Below are 19402 nucleotides of genomic sequence, written 5' to 3' on the forward strand. Positions count from 1 at the left end.
GACAGGGTTATGGTTTTTTTCAGGGATCTGGGGCTTCAAAACCATCAGGAAATCACAGCCTCATGAACGTCTTTTGCTCATGCACTAACAATTCACAACACCATGCATTTTTCCAGTGCTCTTTTCTCTTTTTGGCAAGACTAGTATTCTCAAATGAGGCAACTTCTCATTTTCTCTGGAGGTATTCTGACTTTAACTCTTCTCTTCCCTCCACCCCTACATACCTTGAAAGTGCCCTCCCAAACAAATAATGAGGAGATATAACTGAACAAGACTAGAGGATACAATGACTGTCACACAATCTGCTTATAGTTTTATGCATTCGGAACGCATTTATTACAAGTCCTTCCTGCGTACTAGCTAGCTCATATTTTTGTATGTGTCATAATTTAATTTCAGAATGAAAAAGGTAACACATTTTCTTATCACATGAGTACAATGCTTGTGTCAGCAGCAACATCCATGATAACCATGAAGTCTTCTTCAAGCAAGTTAACCCCCCTCACATTGCGGGACTTCCACTGATTACTGTAGATGGCCATGCTGCAACTTGATGTGTTTCTATGCTTTTCAGTGAAACAAAGTTTTATAAAATAAATGCCATAAACATATTTTGCTAATAATTAAATGCAAGTCCCTTCTCACAACGTTCTAGTACATTGTTCTTTCAGTCCCCTGCACATTGGTGTAAATAACAAGCATGTAGCCAAATTTGTAAGATTAAGGCAGACTTGGTTTAGCTCTTTTTCTAATATAAATAAGTCATCCATCTTTTCCCCATTTTAAATAAACGACAGCAAAGGGATACTTGACCAAGTTTTATTCCCTGACAGTATGGGTTGTTGATGATCTTCTACCTCTCAAAGCACCAGAGCAGAGGTCTGGAGAATCAGTTAAATTGCTCTCAAGTGTCCTAATTTGATATCCTTTTTAAATGGTTTTAAATGTTGTGGTGACTGAAAGCAAATTTGGAATAAGGACACTAAATAAATGCTTTCCTCTTAGGAAATGGTTCAGGGGCCAGAAAGAGGTACCAGAAAGAACTTTTTTTTTTTTTTTTTTTTGCAGAATTAGGGTAAAACCTAGAGTATAATACCTAGTTTAGAAGGTATTTCTAAAGCCAGAAAAACACTAAACTCACAAGATAACCAACTGTTAGGTAGTGGTTGTTGGCAAGGTTTGCGGGGGAGGGAAGAGAAAGAGGCCAGTTACACCTAGGAGATAAAGAATCATGATTTCCTGCAGTTTCAGCTCAGTTTGGGTTTTGTTTTCTTCTGCCCCACACTCTTTACTGTATCACTATATCCCAGAAAGGCTCTCGAATGAGTTTCTCCCCATCAACAACTTTAGCAACTGTTACCCAATATGCCAGTGTTCCTCTTTCGGTTTCCCCCAACCTCCCACCCCCGGGAAGAGAAGGGAACCGCACAACCTGGGAGCCTGATGACACTGTCCTTTCTGCCTCTGATGAAACCATCCCACAAGTGACACCATGAAGCTCCAGTAAAGCTGTGGCCGACGCTGCGTCTTACAAAACCAGGCCAGGGAAATTCTGCCTTATATGCCGGGAATCCCCAGGGGAATCTCTAGAAGCGAGGGGACATCCCCACTGTTCTCTCTGCGGCAAGTTCGGAAAGAGCTCAGAACTGAGTCCAATGCCAGGTACAGGACGGCGAGGTGTTGCTGGGCCGGGGGCGGGGTGTGCAGAACAGACACCGAGGCGGCTCGAGTGGAGGCAGCTGGGTGGTCCTCCTCTCCGCAACCTGCACCTGCGTCTCCCAACCGCCCGGCGGCGCTTCCCTAAAGCGCCCCCAGCCCCTTCGCCCTGGCTGCCCCGCACCCCACCCGGGCCAGGGCGCGCGGGCCGAGCTGCCGTCCGGTTGCGGGAACCCTGGCTGAGCGTCCCGTGCGCCCCTGTCATCCCCGCGCCCGCCGCTGGAGAGCGGGCCGTGGCGGGCAGGGGCGCCGCGGACGCCGCTCGGGTCGCCCCCTCTGGGGCCAGTGCCCGGGGGCCCAGCCTGGCCCAAGGCTCCGGGTGGACGGGCGTCGCGCTCCGGGAAGCCCCCGGCGGGCGTACCTCGGATGTAGGCGCACTTGCCCTCGTCCAGCTGACTGGAGGCCGAGCCGCCCATGGCGACGGTGCGGGAGAACGCTGAGCGCCGCGGCTGCCCGGCCCAGTCCCCGGGCGGGAGAGACTGACACTCCCGTCGGCGCCCGCTGCCCGCTGCTGGAAGTTGACGCGACGGAGATCTGAGCTCTGCAATTAAAGGGCAAACTTCCTCCAAGAGGCGCGGCCTGCTGGGGCGCCTCCTCCGGGTCCGCGCCCTCTGAGGATCTGTGGGCTGGCCCGGGGCTGTCTTCCCGCCTTCGCTTCACCGGGGAGCTCCGAGGGGATGTCTGGTCTGGAAGGACTACTTCCCGCTTCTTCTCTTCGCTGCCTTCTTAGTTTCAGCTTGGGGTAAGAGGACAATCTCCCTAGTGACTGGAAACCTCTGTGAGCTGGAACCTTCCCCCTCACATCTCACGAGGTGGAGTTCCAGAGCTCCTTGCTTTGCACGCCCTCCTCTCCGGTACGGAAGCAACAGTTCTTCTCAAGTATAACCTAAGAACTTGTTAGAAACGCAAAAATCTCCGGCACCTTTCCTCTCTACCCCTCTACACACACACACACACACACACACACACACACACACACACACACACAGCGCCCCAATTAGAACCTCTGGGTGTGGAGCCCAGCAATCTGTTTTCACAGGCACTCCAGGTAATTCTGATGCCTGTTGACGTTTGAGAAACCAGTGGTAAACTGTCCCTTCCTGCAGCCAAGAAGTTGGACCAAGGAGGGAGTGGGGCATGAAGGAGAGAAAAGAGAGAAATAGAAAAAGCTAGGGAGAACCGAAGGCTGGGACTTGATCAGAGTCTGCTCTTCACATCTTTAGGTTCGGTTCCTCCCCTCCGCAAACTAGAAATAGTTCATTAGAAAGGGCACTTGTTCTTTTCCCACAACCACTGTTTAGCTTGGCAGCTTCTCCCAAACGAGAACCAGCTTGGTAGAAGGGTCACCACTCATTTCTTCCTATTCTTAGCAGTCAGATTTTAGTGATTCCTGTTGACTTAACCTCCAAGGTCGAATGGTCTGTTCACACAAGAACCAGGCCTGTGGAGGACTTTGAAGGCTTTTCCCTCCAAGGTTAATTATCTAGCATTTTAGCACAAAGATTTCTCATACCTCACACCCAGTCTCTCACACCTTACGTTCCAATCCATCAGTAAATCCTTTCAAATCTACTTTCAAAATACATCCAATGTCCAACCATTTCTCATCCCCTCCACTGCTATCAACCCCATCATTTCTCGCCTGGATGATTACAATAGCCTCCTAACTGGTCTCCCTCCTTCAGAGAAAAAGCCACAAAGTCTATCACAGACATTCGGCGGGACTTCCTCTCTGCCCTCATCTACCACACACTCTCCCTTCCCCTTGCTCTCTCTATTCCAGCCCTATTGGCCTTTTTGCCTCTTCTAGGACACACCAAGCTCAGGGCCTTTTTTGCACATGCTCTTTCTTCACCTAGATTTCTCTTCCCTCGGGTAATTCACATGGCTTACTCTCCAACTCTCTCACTTCATTCATATCTCTACTTAAATGCTAACACCTCCGAGAGGCTTTTCTTAACCCCCTATTTAAACACCAGCCTTCATCTCTCTGCCTCTTACCCTTTCTTATTTCTATTCATATCACCTAGCATCATCTGACATGTATTTCATTGTCTGTCTCTCCCCACTGAGATGGAAACTCCATGAGGTCAGGGACTGTCTTTGTTGATACTGTTGTTTCTTGGGGTTTTTTAAAAATTATTTCTTTTCTTTTTTATTATTATTATTTTTCTTTAAGGGCAGGGATTTTTATGTTCTCTGATATATCTTAAATGCCTAGAACAACACCTAGCACATAGTAGGTGCTCAGTGGATAGCTATTGAATAAGTGAATGCGTGAAATACAAAATGTAAGAATCTGCAGTCAATGAAAGCTGTGATCTCAATGAATAAAGAGCATTTCCAGATAACTATTCAATGATTTAACAATTCAATGTTCAACTCTGTTCTCAATATTCTAGTTGGCTCTATTAAGTATATTTTCTCAGAGTAGTAATTCCTTTCATTATATAAATTGCTATAATTATGCCTCAGAATACTGTTATTGTTATTAAAGAAAACTAGTTTGGATCTCCTGCCAGAGTATAGTTTTAGCTTGTCACCTCTTATTTGGGAATACACTGAGAAAAGACTGATTATACTGATCTATCATTCTTTGCTCATTTGTAGCATTCACAGAATGAACAAGGTACAAGGAAGGACTTTGTATGGTGTAGTTATTAACAAGCTTTGTAACCAGACAGTTCCAGCTTGGAATCCTAACCTGATAGATAACTTAATAGCCATGTGACCTGGTCAAGTTTCTTAACTTACCTGTCTTAGTCTCCTTATCTGTTAAACGGAGCTAAGAACACTTACCTCATAGTATAGTCAAAATTAAATTTGACTGGGTCTGTGAAGCACTTAACATATTCCGAGGAACATAAGTGTTCAGTAAATGGAAACTAGGATTGTTATTATCAGTAAGGCCAGAGTGGTCAAAAACGCAATTTTCTAGAGAAAGTGTATTTTAATTGGACCTTGAAAATCATTCATGTTACATTAAGCAAGAACTTCTGCTCCCTTTTTTCCCCAAATTAAAGCTCTTTTTCCCCAATCGGTTTACAGGAAAAATTAAGGAATTCATTATTTTAGTCATAGTATTTAATATTTGCAAATCCTATGTGGGAATCATTTTATTAATCACACACTAAAATGAGTCTCCAAGCAGTTCAATAACTTTATGAACCAGATTCAACTTCATATGATTCAAATCAGCTAGTTTAGAAAATTTCCTTTGCAATGTTAGTTTTTGTATTGCATCAGTGTTTTTGGTCTTAAAATACTCTTGAGACCATTTCTTTCAGGTAAGTTTCACATACTCAAATGATTACCTTTTTTTAACATCTTAATTGAGATATAATTCACCCATTTAAATTACCTTTTTTTAAAGGAACAAATTAGTTTAATAGACATTTAGCACGTTGAAAATGTGACTGTGTTTTGGGATTCCCTTGCATATCATAGAACTTTGAACCCCTTTTTTGCCATGTTCTCATTTGAGTTAGTGACATCTGTCTATTTGGGAATTTAACTGCCTACAGAGCAGGGACAATCTCAAACTGTGCATTTCCCCAAGTACCTTGTACTGCCCTATAATATCGGAGTAGAAACTCTGTAATTACTTGATTGACTGGTAAGTACAAACAGTAGGTCACATCAGCTGTCTAATTTAATCTTCACAGAAACCCGTTGAGATAGGCACTATTATTATCACCATTTTACAGGTGAGGAAACCAAGATTAAGAAGTTTAAGGAACTTATCGAGGTCACCCATCACCTGGGCTTATCTGACTCCAGAGTTCATCCTCTTAACCATGATACTGCTTCTTTTATTTTGAATCTTGCTTTTGTTTATTTACATAAGTAACCAGGTTTTACTATAGAAAAATTAGACACTACTGATAAACAAAAAGAAAAAAGCTGGAAAATTCACCCAAATCCCAACATCAATATCTTTAGATAACCCCAATTACCAGTTTGATGTAGATTCCTACAAATTTACATACAAATGTATATGCAATTATAATTTATAACTATATATACATTTATTTATAATTACTTATTTATCAAAATGAAATGATGTTCTATATGTATTCTGTAATCTGTATCATAATTTTTCATCTGGAATATTTCCATCTAAATATTTAGATGTAGGTCCATGATAGTTCATTGTATAAATGTAAATTAATTCACCTATCTACTAGCAATGGATGCATACCTATTTCCCTACTCCTCAATCACACTGGACATTGTCATATCTTTTATTATTTATTATTATTATTTTCATTATTCCTTTTAATATTTGGCAATTTGGGGAGTTGAAATTGGTATAACGTTCTATTGTTTAATTTTGAAATTCTTAACGAGAAGGTTAATTATTTTTTCCATGGATTTTCTGGCCACATGTGTTCCTTTCTGAATTGGCTATTGTTATACTTTTCCATTTTCCTACTGACTTCTTATTCTTATTGATTTGTAAGAGCTTTATATATATTAAAGACATTTACCTGTTTAACACACACTGCAAATTAAACATATTTTGCTTATTAAAACATATTTCCTTATGTTCTTTATTGAATAATCTTCTTTGAAGGTTGTGCTAAACATAGGCAAATTGTTAAATCAATTTAATTTGTCTCTGACCCTCTCCCATCTTTACTTAACACTCTCTTCCCCTCTCCTCTTTATACAATTTCTAAAGAAGGCCTAATCTTATCAACAATATCTGTTATAGGTTGTTGTACAAAATAGGGTTAACTATTGAAAGTCATTTTATGAACTGTTTTTGTTTTTTTTAAATGAAGCTCCTTCACTTACTAACAAGATTGTTGCAGTACTCTAATATGTTCTGTCTTTTTCAGGGGTATAAGCTTTAGAAGTCCTCATTCTGATACTGACTTGCCACATGACTTGGGGAAATAGTTTTTAAGCTTTATATTTCTTTTCTTCAAATTGGGTATCTGAAAATTAAATGAGATCATATATGTAATGCACTTATTACATATGAATATGTCTAGCACATATTTAGCACTCTCTAAATGACGCTAGCATGGTAAGACGTAATAAATGAAAAGGTGTTTTACTAACTGTTTGGTTATTAATTGCTTTTATTAACATATCAATGTTACTTCTTTTTATTCTTGTGCTTATTATAGTACCTTTAATTTGTGACCAGCAAATCACACTTTCCAGGAGGCAGGGCATTAGGATCAATTTTGAAAGGGAAAAAATGTGCCCATTATGTTTTAATTGTATATTTGAAAGACACAAAAACCTGTTTTTGTAATACAAACTGTAGAAAATTAACTGGATAAAATCTTTTCTAGAAAGAATATGTAGAAGATGGAATCCAACTTCTTCTCATCACTGATTCTTGAGGGGAAGTTTCAGAAGCTCCAAGGATGTGTGGAATTTTTATAAGAAAAATATATTTTTTTAATTGAGAAACATTACTTTTGCTCAACCTGCTTGTCAAATGTGAATCATCACAATTTTACGTAGACTTCCAGCATTGTGCAAGACCTTAGACATAGAGTAGAAGTCAAAGTATTTTAACAGAAACTGATAAAGGCTTAAAACTAAGGATGACAAACTCTAGACCCAATGGGGCAGTTAGATGTGTATGGACCAATCTTCAAATCTGACAAAGACCAAAAGTGACCAAGGCCACAAGCGAGATGCTGGTGGCCTTGAGTCCCTACGCACAGTTCCAGCCAAGCTGCTTCCACCTCGTGAAGATGGGTTTTGTGATGGGTTACACCACGGGCATGGCGGCGGGGGCGCTCTTCAGCATCTTTTCCTGTCTCAGGATCGGAATACGGGGTCGGGGTTTGATGGGCGGTGTCAGGAAAACCATGATGCAGAGCGGCGGCACCTCTGGCACATTCATGGCCATCGGGATGGACATCTGATGCTAATCAGGGCAGTGGTTGCCCACTACATCCACCCCCTCACATCAGTCCCAGTCCGTGTACTATAATAAAACAAGTCTTTGATTTAAGAAAAAAAGTTGACAAAGACCAGACCAGCATAGTTGCCCTTGTGAAATCTATAACCATATTATTGCCATAGATAAACAGATTATAGGGTTCTTCTGAAGGCAGGACTCTAAACTACCTTGTACTTGGCCAAGTTGTTAGTTTAGTACTAGTGCACAAAGAAAAGAGTGCCACCTGCTGGACCAGCAATGATACTCCCTCCCGAGCCAGGGCTACATGGCAAGGAAGACAGACACAGACTCTGATCCAAATCAAATTCATATGCTTGCCTTTAAATTAGTTTAACAGACATTTGGCATTATTCAGCTATTCCTTATAAGCTTCTTTTGCTCAGCTGACAAATGAATTGTTCTTCCAGAATAGACTTTTCCTGTCGAATATATTTGGGGGGCTAATTCAATTATTTTATATTTCAAGATTATACTTACTGCTTATAACACACAGTTTGACATTAAGTATAATCCATTTTGTAAAGCACTGTCTCTTGACTATTTCCTCTTGCAGTCTCAGTTCACTCTTTTCTTTATAATGCAAGTCACCGTTACATTAATTCCCCTAGTCATGTATCAATAGTTGTGAAAAGTAATATGCCAGGGCTCTGACTTCTATCTGGCATGCTTGAATGGGGAGATGGGAGGAAGTATTGGCAAGGAACCCCAGGGGGATGCAGGAACAGTGGGACTGGTCCATCAAGGTGGGGATGGATATTATATCACTGATATTGTTTAGAATTTCTGCACGTGATGATAAAAAAAAATGCAAGCTGACTTAGTTTTATTATTTCTTTTCTGTTCTCTACAATGTATCTCTTATTGCCTGAACCAAGGACAGACCACTCTCACAGCATCTTCCCAATACACTGCCAAATATTTCCACTCACAAATAGTGTGAGGAGTAGGGCAGAGATGTCCAGATTTCTATGCCTTGTGTATGAAAGAATGTATGCTTCTATATTGGCATGATTTAGTGAACCTGATTAAAACTGTCTTTATCCACACTGCCTTAAGTCCTTTTCTTATTATGACATTGTACCAATTATCAGTTCATTTATTGATAAGTTGCAAATGATAAAGCTATCATTTTAAATATCTTAAGGTGAATCAATTTAATCAGATTACATTCTCCTAAAATTTAGCTAAGATCAGCTCACTGCAGGAATAACAGTTTTGAAGGAGGAAAAAGAGTAATCTAGGAGTGTGAGGACCTTTGAAATACATTTTGTTAGTTTGTTTCCAAACTGGGCCAGTCAGTATCTTGCCTAGGATTTCTCTATTGTAGCTATTGAAAAAGAACCGTTTCTTTCCCCTTGGGTTGATAAACTGGTAGGATATGAATCCTGAGCTGCTAGTGAACATTAGTTCACCAGGAGAGGCCCTGATTGAAGGAGAAGAATTCTCTGATGACATTACATTAGTTGAGTTCTGGCTTTCCCAGTTACATGAAACAATAAATATTCCCCATTTTTGTTTAAGTAAGTTTGAATTGGATTTCTGTCTTCCTTCCCAACCAAAAGCATTTTGACCAATATATAGTGCTTTAAATATAGTGCTTGTATGCAAGATTAAAACATTATATAGCTATTTATATATAGCTCTTTATATAATTGATTAAAGCAAATATAAGTAGACATTGCTTTCTATGAGTGATTTGTAGCCTATGCCAACAAATGGCAGTTAGCACAATATATAACAATTTGCTTTTCTTTTCTTAATCATTTTTCATTCTCTACAGTTTTGAAAGTGATTTATTTTCATTCTAGACATTTGATTAATGATTGGCTCTACATATACACTAATTCCAATTCAAATTTAAAACCAGCTGGCTCAAATTTTGACAAGAGAATTAGCAGTCCTCTGCACATCTTGACCTGAATATATACAAATTTAGTTCCTTATTAATCTCTTTTTAAAAAAATTAGATTCATAAAATTCAAAATTTTAGTTTAAGTCAAGGTGCAATTAAATTTGGAAGCATGGCAGAGTTTGGATTAAAACTAAATCAGATTGGCAGGAAATCTGCAGCCTTAATGGCTATGTTTTACATCACGTTATTAAAGTTATAGCCACATAAATTATCTTACTTTATCCTAGAATTCTTGAAAATTAACTATGGTAATAGCGATAATAACTTTAACTTAAAGGGAGCCCAGTGTAGATAAACTAAGCAAAATTGAGAAAACTGTTGTGAAAGTGAAGTATCAGTAGAAAATCAGCTGGAGAACAAGGATAGCATTAACCTTCTAGGTTTTCTGTTTGTTGAGACTGATGTGCTATAATCTTGATGGTGATGACTTGGCCTCCAGTGCCTAGAATGGTACCAGGCTATGGTCAGCACTCAGAAGAAGCTTGTTGAATGAATGAATGAATGAATGAATGCTCTTCATGGGACTTCCCTGGTAGTGCAGTGGGTAAGTCTCTGTGCTCCCAATGCAGGGGGCCTGGGTTAGATCCCTGGTCGGGGAACTAGATCCCGCATGCATGGTGTAACTAAGAGTCCACATGCCGCAACTAAGAAGTCCACATGCCGCAACGAAGATCCTGCATGCCACAACTAAGACCAGGAGCAGCCAAAATAAATACTTTTTTTAATTTTAAAAAAAGAATGTTCTTCAGTAGATACAAATCTTTGATGCAACAAGATTTTTCCTGTAATTACTGTAGGTTTTAAGACATAGTCATTGCAGACTGAGCCAGAAGGAATTTCAGGTATCCTTTTCTTCACGCTTCCTCATCTTAATATTGAAGGAACTGAGATCAGAAGACGTAAAGTGACTGCCCAGAACAAAGATGGGGTAATAAATCAGTTAACAAACATCTACCGAGTACCCACTACTTGATAAATATTTGGAACTGTTTCAAATAATGGGAATACAGCAAAGCATAAGACAGCCCAAGTCTCTGCCTTCAAAAGAATTTATATTCCAGTGGAGAATGATGATTAACATGTCAATGAATAAATAAGATTTCAGTTCGTGATAAATGATGCTTTGAAAATACTAAAATAGACTATTGTGGTGGAGAATGACAGATGGTGGGGAAAGACACAAATGATTTAGTAGATTACTCAGCACAGGACTAAGAACTCTCATGTGAGCTGAGCCCTGAATGATGAGGACACACCCACACAAATGTAAGGAGGAAGATATTCCAAGGGCAAGTGCAAATGTCCTGAAATGGGAACAAGCTTGGTGTGCTTGATGGAAAGAAAAATAGCCACAGCACTTCAGCTGGAATGAAGAGGGGATAAAATGGACAGAGATGAGGTTAGGTGGGCAAATACCACACACTGTAGAACCCTGAGTATCAGGAAAAGGAGTTGAGTTTTATCACAGAGGGTGATGAGACACCATTTAAAAAGTTTTGAGGAGGGTGGAGGATTAACCAAGATGGCGGAGTAGAAGGACGTGCTCTCACTCCCTCTTGCGAGAGCACCAGAATCACAACTGGCTGCTGGACAATCATTGACAGGAAGACCCTGGACTTCACCAAGGAGGATACCCCACGTCCAAGGACAGAGGAGAAGCCACAGTGAGACGGTAGGAGGAGCGCAATCAGAGTAAAATCAAATCCCATAACTGCTGGGTGGGTGACGCACAGACTGGCGAACACTTATACCACAGAAGTCCACCCACTGGAGTGAAGGTTCTGAGCCCCACGTCAGGCTTCCCAACCTGGGGGTCCGGCAACGGGAGGAGGAATTCCTAGAGAATCAGACTTTGCAGCCTAGTGGGAATTGATTGCAGGACTTTGACAGGACTGGGGGAAACAGAGACCCCACTCTAGGAGGGCACACACAAAGTAGTGTGCGCATCAGGACCCAGGGGAAGGAGCAGTGACCCTGGGGGAGACTGAACCAGACCTACCTGCTGGTGTTGGGGGGGTCTCCTGCAGAGGCGAGGGGTGGCTCTGTTTCACGGTGGGGACAAGGACACTGGCAGCGGAGGTTCTGGGAAGTGCTCCTTGGCGTGAGCCCTCCCAGAGTCTGCCATTAACCCCACCAAAGAGCCCAGGTAGGCTCCAGTGTTGGGTTGCCTCAGGCAAAACAACCAACAGGGAGGGAACCCAGCCCCACCCATCAACAGTCAAGTGGATTAAAGTTTTACTGAGCTCTGATTGCCACAGCAACAGTCGGCTCTACCCACCACCAGAGCCTCCCATCAAGCCTCTTAGCCTCAACCACCAGAGGGCAGACAGCAGAAGCAAGAAAAACTACAATCCTGCAGCCTGTGGACCAAAAACCACAGTTACAGAAAGATAGACAAGATGAAAAGGCAGAGGGCTATGTACCAGATGAAGGAACAAGAAAAAAACCCAGAAAAACAACGAAATGAAGTGGAGATAGGCAACCTTCCAGAAAAAGAATTCAGAATAATGATAGTGAAGATGATCCAGGACCTCGGAATAAGAATGGAGGCAAAGATTGAGAAGATGCAAGAAATGATTAACAAAGACCTAGAAGAATTAAAGAACAAACAAACAGAGATGACCAATACAATAACTGAAATGAAAACTACACTAGAAGGAATCAATAGCAGAATAACTGAGGCAGAAGAACGGATAAGTGACCTGGAAGACAGAATGGTGGAATTCACGGCTGCGGAACAGACTAAAGAAAAAAGAATGAAAAGAAATGAAGACAGCCTAAGAGAACTCTGGGACAACATTAAACGCAACAACATTCGCATTATAGGGGTCCCAGAAGGAGAAGAGAGAGAGAAAGGACCAGAGAAAATATTTGAAGAGATTATAGTCGAAAACTTCCCTAACATGGGAAAGGAAATAGCCACCCAAGTCCAGGAAGCACAGAGAGTGCCATACAGGATAAACCCAAGGAGAAACACGCCAAGACACATAGTAATCAAAGTGGCAAAAATGAAAGACAAAGAAAAATTATTGAAAGCAGCAAGGGAAAAATGACAAATAACATACAAGGGAACTCCCATAAGGTTAACAGCTGATTTCTCAGCAGAAACTCTACAAGCCAGAAGGGAGTGGCATGATATACTTAAAGTGATGAAAGGGAAGAACCAGAACCAAGATTACTCTACCTGGCAAGGATCTCATTTAGATTTGATGGAGAAATCAAAAGCTTTACAGACAAGCAAAAGCTAAGAGAATTCAGCACCACCAAACCAGCTCTACAACAAATGCTAAAGGAACTTCTCTAAGTGGGAAACACAAGAGAAGAAAAGGACCTACAAAAACAAACCCAAAACAATTAAGAAAATGGTCATAGGAACATACATATCAATAATTACCTTAAACGTGAATGGATTAAATGCCCCAACCAAAAGACATAGACTGGCTGAATGGATACAAAAACAAGACCCATATATATGCTGTCTACAAGAGACCCACTTTAGACCTAGGGACACATACAGACTGAAAGTGAGGGGATGGAAAAAGATATTCCATGCAAATGGAAATCAAAAGAAAGCTGGAGTAGCTATACTCATATCAGATAAAATAGACTTTAAAATAAAGAATGTTACAAGAGACAAGGAAGGACACTACATAATGATCCAGGGATCAATCCAAGAAGAAGATATAACAATTATAAATATATATGCACCCAACATAGGAGCACCTCAATACATAAGGCAACTGCTAACAGCTATAAAAGAGGAAATCGACAGTAACACAATAATAGTGGGGGACTTTAACACCTCACTTACACCAATGGACAGATCATCCAAAATGAAAATAAATAAGGAAACACAAGCTTTAAATGACACAACAGACCAGATAGATTTAATTGATATATATAGGACATTCCATCCAAAAACAGCAGATTACATGTTCTTCTCAAGTGCGCACGGAACATTCTCCAGGATAGATCACATCTTGGGTCACAAATCAAGGCTCAGTAAATTTAAGAAAATTGAAATCATATCAAGCATCTTTTCTGACCACAACGCTATGAGATTAGAAATGAATTACAGGGAAAAAAACGTAAAAAGGACAAACATATGGAGGCTAAACAATACGTTACTAAATAACCAAGAGATCACTGAAGAAATCAAAGAGGAAATCAAAAAATACCTAGAGACAAATGACAATGAAAACACGATGACCCAAAACCTATGGGATGCAGCAAAAGCAGTTCTAAGAGGGAAGTTTATAGCTATACAAGCCTACCTAAAGAAACAAGAAAAATCTCAAGTAAACAATCTAACCTTACACCTAAAGAAACTAGAGAAAGAAGAACAAACAAAACCCAAAGTTAGCAGAAGGAAAGAAATCATAAAGATCAGAGCAGAAATAAATGAAATAGAAACAAAGAAAACAATAGCAAAGATCAATAAAACTAAAAGTTGGTTCTTTGAGAATAAACAAAATTGATAAGCCATTAGCCAGACTCATCAAGAAAAAGAGGGAGAGGACTGAAATCAATAAAATCAGAAATGAAAAAGGAGAAGTCACAACAGACACCGCAGAAATACAAAGCATCCTAAGAGACTACTACAAGCAACTCTATGCCAATAAAATGGACAACCTGGAAGAAATGGACAAATTTTTAGAAAGGTATAACCTTTCAAGACTGAACCAGGAAGAAACAGAAAATACGAACAGACCAATCACAAGTAAGGAAATTGAAGCTGTGATTAAAAATCTTCCAACAAACAAAAGTCCAGGACCAGATGGCTTCACAGGTGAATTCTATCAAACATTTAGAGAAGAGCTAACACCTATCCTTCTCAAACTCTTCCAAAAAATTGCAGAGGAAGGAACACTCCCAAACTCATTCTATGAGGCCACCATCACCCTGATACCAAAACCAGACAAAGACACTACAAAAAAAGAAAATTACAGACCAATATCACTGATGAATATAGATGCAAAAATCCTCAACAAAATACTAGCAAACAGAATCCAACAACACATTAAAAGGATCATACACCACGATCAAGTGGGATTTATCCCAGGGATGCAAGGATTCTTCAATATACGCAAATCAATCAATGTGATACACCATATTAACAAATTGAAGAATAAAAACCATATGATCATCTAAATAGATGCAGAAAAAGCTTTTGACAAAATTCAACACCCATTTATGATAAAAACTCTCCAGAAAGTGGGCATAGAGGGAACCTACCTCAACATAATAAAGGCCATATATGACAAACCCACAGCAAACATCATTCTCAATGGTGAAAAACTGAAAACATTTCCTCTAAGATCAGGAACGAGACAAGGATGTCCACAAGGATGAAAAACTGAAAGCATTTCCTCTAAGATCAGGAACGAGACAAGGATGTCCACTCTCACCACTATTATTCAACATAGTTCTGGAAGTCCTAGCCACGGCAATCAGAGAAGAAAAAGAAATAAAAGGAATACAAATTGGAAAAGAAGAAGTAAAACTGTCACTGTTTGCGGATGACATGATACTATACATAGAGAATCCTAAAACTGCCACTGGAAAACTGCTAGAGCTAATTAATGAATATAGTAAAGTTGCAGGATACAAAATTAATGCACAGAAATCTCTTGCATTCCTATACACTAATGATGAAAAATCTGAAAGAGAAATTATGGAAACACTCCCATTTACCACTGCAACAAAAAGAATAAAATACCTAGGAATAAACCTACCTAGGGAGACAAAAGACCTGTATGCAGAAAACTATAAGACACTGATGAAAGAAATTAAAGATGATACCAACAGATGGAGAGATATACCATGTTCTTGGATTGGAAGAATCAACATTGTGAAAATGACTATACTACCCAAAGCAATCTACAGATTCAATGCAATCCCTATCAAATTACCAATGGCATTTTTTACAGAGCTAGAACAAATCATCTTAAAATTTGTATGGAGACACAAAAGACCTCGAATAGCCAAAGCGGTCTTGAGGGAAAAAAATGGAGCTGGAGGAATCAGACTCCCTGACTTCAGACTATACTACAAAGCTACAGTAATCAAGACAATATGGTACTGGCACAAAAACAGAAACATAGATCAATGGAACAAGATAGAAAGCCCAGAGATTAACCCACGCACCTATGGTCAACTAATCTATGACAAAGGAGGCAAAGATAGACAATGGAGAAAAGACAGTCTCTTCAATAAGTGGTGCTGGGAAAACTGGACATCTATATGTAAAAGAATGAAATTAGAATACTCCCTAACACCATACACAAAAATAAACTCAAAATGGATTAGAAACCTAAATATAAGACTGGACACTATAAAACTCTTAGAGGAAAACATAGGAGGAACACTCTTTGACATAAATCACAGCAAGATCTTTTTTGATCCACCTCCTAGAGTAATGGAAATTAAAACAAAAATAAACAAATGGGACCTAATGAAACTTCAAAGTTTTTGCACAGCAAAGGAAACCATAAACAAGATGAAAAGACAACCCTCAGAATGGGAGAAAATATTTGCAAACGAATCAACGGACAAAGGATTAATCTCCAAAATATATAAACAGCTCATTCAGCTCAATATTAAAGAAACAAACACCCCAATCCAAAAATGGGCAGAAGACCTAAATAGACATTTCTCCAAAGAAGACATACAGACGGCCACAAAGCACATGAAAAGATGCTCAACATCACTAATTATTAGAGAAATGCAAATCAAAACTACAATGAGGTATCACCTCACTCCTGTTAGAATGGGCATCATCAGAAAATTAACGAACAACAAATGCTGGAGAGGGTGTGGAGAAAAGGGAACCCTCTTGCACTGTTGGTGGGAATGTAAATTGATACAGCCACTATGGAGAACAATATGGAGGTTCCTTAGAAAACTAAAAATAGAATTACCATATGACCCAGCAATCCCACTACTGGGCATATACCCAGTGAAAACCGTAATTCAAAAAGACACAGGCACCCGAATATTCATTGCAGCACTATTTACAATAGGCAGGTCATGGAAGCAACCTAAATGCCCATCAACAGACGAATGGATAAAGAAGTTGTGGTACATATATACAATGGAATATTACTCAGCCATAAAAAGGAACGAAATTGAGTCATTTGTTGAGAAGTGGATGGATCTAGAGACAGTCGTACAGAGTGAAGTAAGTCAGAAAGAGAAAAACAAATATCGTATATTAATGCATGTATGTGGAACCTAGAAAAATGGTACAGGGCTTCCCTGGTGGCGCAGTGGTTGAGAATCTGCCTGCCAATGCAGGGGACACAGGTTCGAGCCCTGGTCTGGGAAGATCCCGCATGCCACAGAGCAACTGGGCCCGTGAGCCACAATTACTGAGCCTGCGTGTCTGGAGCCTGTGCTCTGCAACAAGAGAGGCCGCGATGGTGAGAGGCCCGCACACCGCGATGAAGAGTGGTCCCCACTTGCCACAACTAGAGAAAGCCCTCGCACAGAAACGAAGACTCAACACAGTCATAAATAAATAAATAAAAGAACGTGAATTTCTAAAAAAAAAAAATGGTACAGATGAGCCGGTTTGCAGGGCAGAAGTTGAGACACAGATGTAGAGAATGGACATATGGACACCAAGGGGGGAAAACTGCGGTGGGGTGGGGATGGTGGTGTGCTGAATTGGGGGATTGGGATTGACATGTATACACTGATGTGTATAAAAGTGATGCCTAATAAGAACCTGCAGTATAAAAAAACAAACAAACAAAACAACTAATACTAAACTTTCATTGGGTTATTTGTATGGAAATATGTTAATATAAATGTTTCAGACATTACATGAAATTTCTAAAAATCTTATATTTGTATTTGTATGGAAATATGTATGGAAATATATTAATATAAATGTTTCAGACATTACAAAAAAAAAAAAGTTTTGAGGAGGGAAGTCATATAACTTAATTTTCAGTTTAGAAAAATCACTGAGACTGCTGTGTGGAGAATGGACCAAGGTGAAAAAGAGAGGAAGCTGGAGACTGATTAGACTATCCTAGTAATCCACGCTGGATGGTGGCCACTTGGACTAGGATGTAGCAGTGGAGAAGGGAGAGCAGTAGCCAGACTAAAGACATATTTTGTAAGTACCTATAGGACTTGCTGATAATTGCATGTGGGCAGTTGGGCAAATGAAGATGCCATTTACTGTGATGGGGAAGACTCTGGGAAGAATAAATTGGGAGGAAGGGAAAAATAATTGGTTCTGCTTTAGACATGTTACGTTTGACATTTTTATTAAACACTTAAGTGGAAATGCCAAAAGGTAATTAGATAAATAAGTCTAGACCTCAGGATAGAGGAGAAGAGGTGTGGATTTGGAAGTCATCCATAAATAGATGATATTTAAAGCGTGGCTGTAGGAGAGAGTGCAGGTAGAGAGCCTGGAGCATTGCAAGAGGTCTGCTGGAGGAAGAGGAGCCAGAAAAGGTGCTGAGAAAGCTACCAGGCCAGTCATAGGAAAATCAGAAGAGTCCGACTGCATGGACATCTACACTGGCAGCCTTAATAGGAACTGTCTCTTATCAATGTGGGCATGGGAAAATGGAGTAATGAAAGCCTGACCGAAGTGTGTTGAGGTGGAATGGGAGGCAAGGACAAACAGGTAGCAAGTTAAACTTGGCTTTCAGGAATTTTTCTGTGGAGTGGGGAAGAGAAATGGAGTGGTGATTGCAGGAGGCTGGAGGACCAAGAGACATGTTAGACTGCTAATGGAAACAGTGCAGTAGAGAGAAAGAATCTTATGATAAATGAGAGCAAGGGAAGAACTGAAGATACACAGCCATGTGGGAGGATTGGCCTTTGGCCTTGGCTGGAGCAGGGATGCTTCTTTCACTGTAACTCAAGGGAAAAACAGATGCCTAAGTTCAGAGGCACATGAGCTGCAGGATTTGGTAAGGAGCTGAGGCAGCTCTCGGCCAATTCCATCAGAGTTGCATCCAGTTTTCTCAAATCCCACTCCAGAGGGTAGCCACATACATAGCCTCCATTAGAACGATAATGTCATATTCCTTGTATTGGACACAATAGCTGAAACTTTTGATAGATGTGATTCCTACTTCAATTAATTTGCAGTGTGAAAAACATTCTGCAAATCTGATAATAATATGTTCACTGGTACAAAAGCGTCATTATTGACATAAATGGAATTCTTATAGCACTAACCTTGTTTTGAAAACAATGTAGAAGAGACAAAGCCCTCAATTTTTAATTTGAATAAAGGAATGAAGTCAACGCACTGAAAATGTGGAAAGAATCTGGGTCCTTGAAATCATTGTTGAACCACTGAATTCACCAACTCTGGAACAACCGTACCCCAGATTTCTTGTTGTGTGACTTGGTAAATGTACCAACTGCTTAAGCTGTTTTTCGCTGGTTACAGTCACAGCTGAAAGCATTTTAACTGATATAGTATTTTATTGGGACAACTGGTAGCCATCTGGAAAAAAATAAAATAAAGCTCAAACTTTACACAAAATCCATTCCAGATAAATTAAAATATAATTTTAAAGGTACTGGACAAAACTATGAGGGAATTCTTCTATAATCCTGGATTAGCAAAAGCCTTTCCAAGCATAACACAAAATCTAGAGGCTCCACATGGATGGAATCATGATTTAATAAGCCATGATACTTTAAGATATGTTGCAATGTTTATGTGAACAAAAAAAAGTAAACAACATGTACAGAACATGTACACACTATATATACCTTATATAAGAATATGGCTCTATGTTCATTGGGTTCTTTTTTATTTTACTATAAAGTTTCTTAGATTTCTGATTTGTTTCAAAGATGTT

At 39.9% G+C, this 19402-nt stretch overlaps 2 protein-coding genes across 4 annotated transcripts in view; one reads left to right on the forward strand and one right to left on the reverse strand.

Annotated features, from left to right (window-relative positions):
• Positions 1-2330, reverse strand: part of NIBAN1 (niban apoptosis regulator 1) — a 160976-nt gene extending 158646 nt beyond the window's left edge. The window contains exon 1 of the mRNA XM_059937800.1: positions 2078-2330. Within this exon, the coding sequence (XP_059793783.1) occupies positions 2078-2132 (55 nt within the window). The 5' untranslated portion in view covers positions 2133-2330. The remainder of the gene's footprint in view (positions 1-2077) is intronic.
• Positions 2331-2387: 57 nt separating this feature from the next.
• On the forward strand, positions 2388-7978 carry LOC132374280 (reactive oxygen species modulator 1-like). 3 transcript variants are annotated; one of them, XM_059937837.1, is made up of 2 exons: positions 2388-2458; positions 7030-7978. In XM_059937837.1, exon 2 carries the CDS (start codon positions 7377-7379, stop codon positions 7608-7610), a length of 234 nt encoding a protein of 77 aa, XP_059793820.1. In that variant the 5' UTR covers positions 2388-2458; positions 7030-7376; the 3' UTR covers positions 7611-7978. The 3 variants fall into 3 exon arrangements, with proteins under 3 accessions (XP_059793820.1, XP_059793808.1, XP_059793812.1); XM_059937825.1 differs by having other exon boundaries at positions 2390-2458; positions 7026-7978; XM_059937829.1 differs by lacking the exon at positions 2388-2458 and adding an exon at positions 2541-2570 and having other exon boundaries at positions 7026-7978.
• Positions 7979-19402: the final 11424 nt, after the last annotated feature.

The sequence above is a fragment of the Balaenoptera ricei genome, chromosome 1, assembly GCF_028023285.1.
Source record: "Balaenoptera ricei isolate mBalRic1 chromosome 1, mBalRic1.hap2, whole genome shotgun sequence".
In the NCBI taxonomy this organism is placed as follows: domain Eukaryota; kingdom Metazoa; phylum Chordata; class Mammalia; order Artiodactyla; family Balaenopteridae; genus Balaenoptera; species Balaenoptera ricei.

What these genes read in the sequence shown, in the direction of transcription:
- LOC132374280 (XM_059937837.1), top strand. Translation starts at nt 7,377, where the DNA reads ATGCTGGTGGCCTTGAGTCCCTACGCACAGTTCCAGCCAAGCTGCTTC.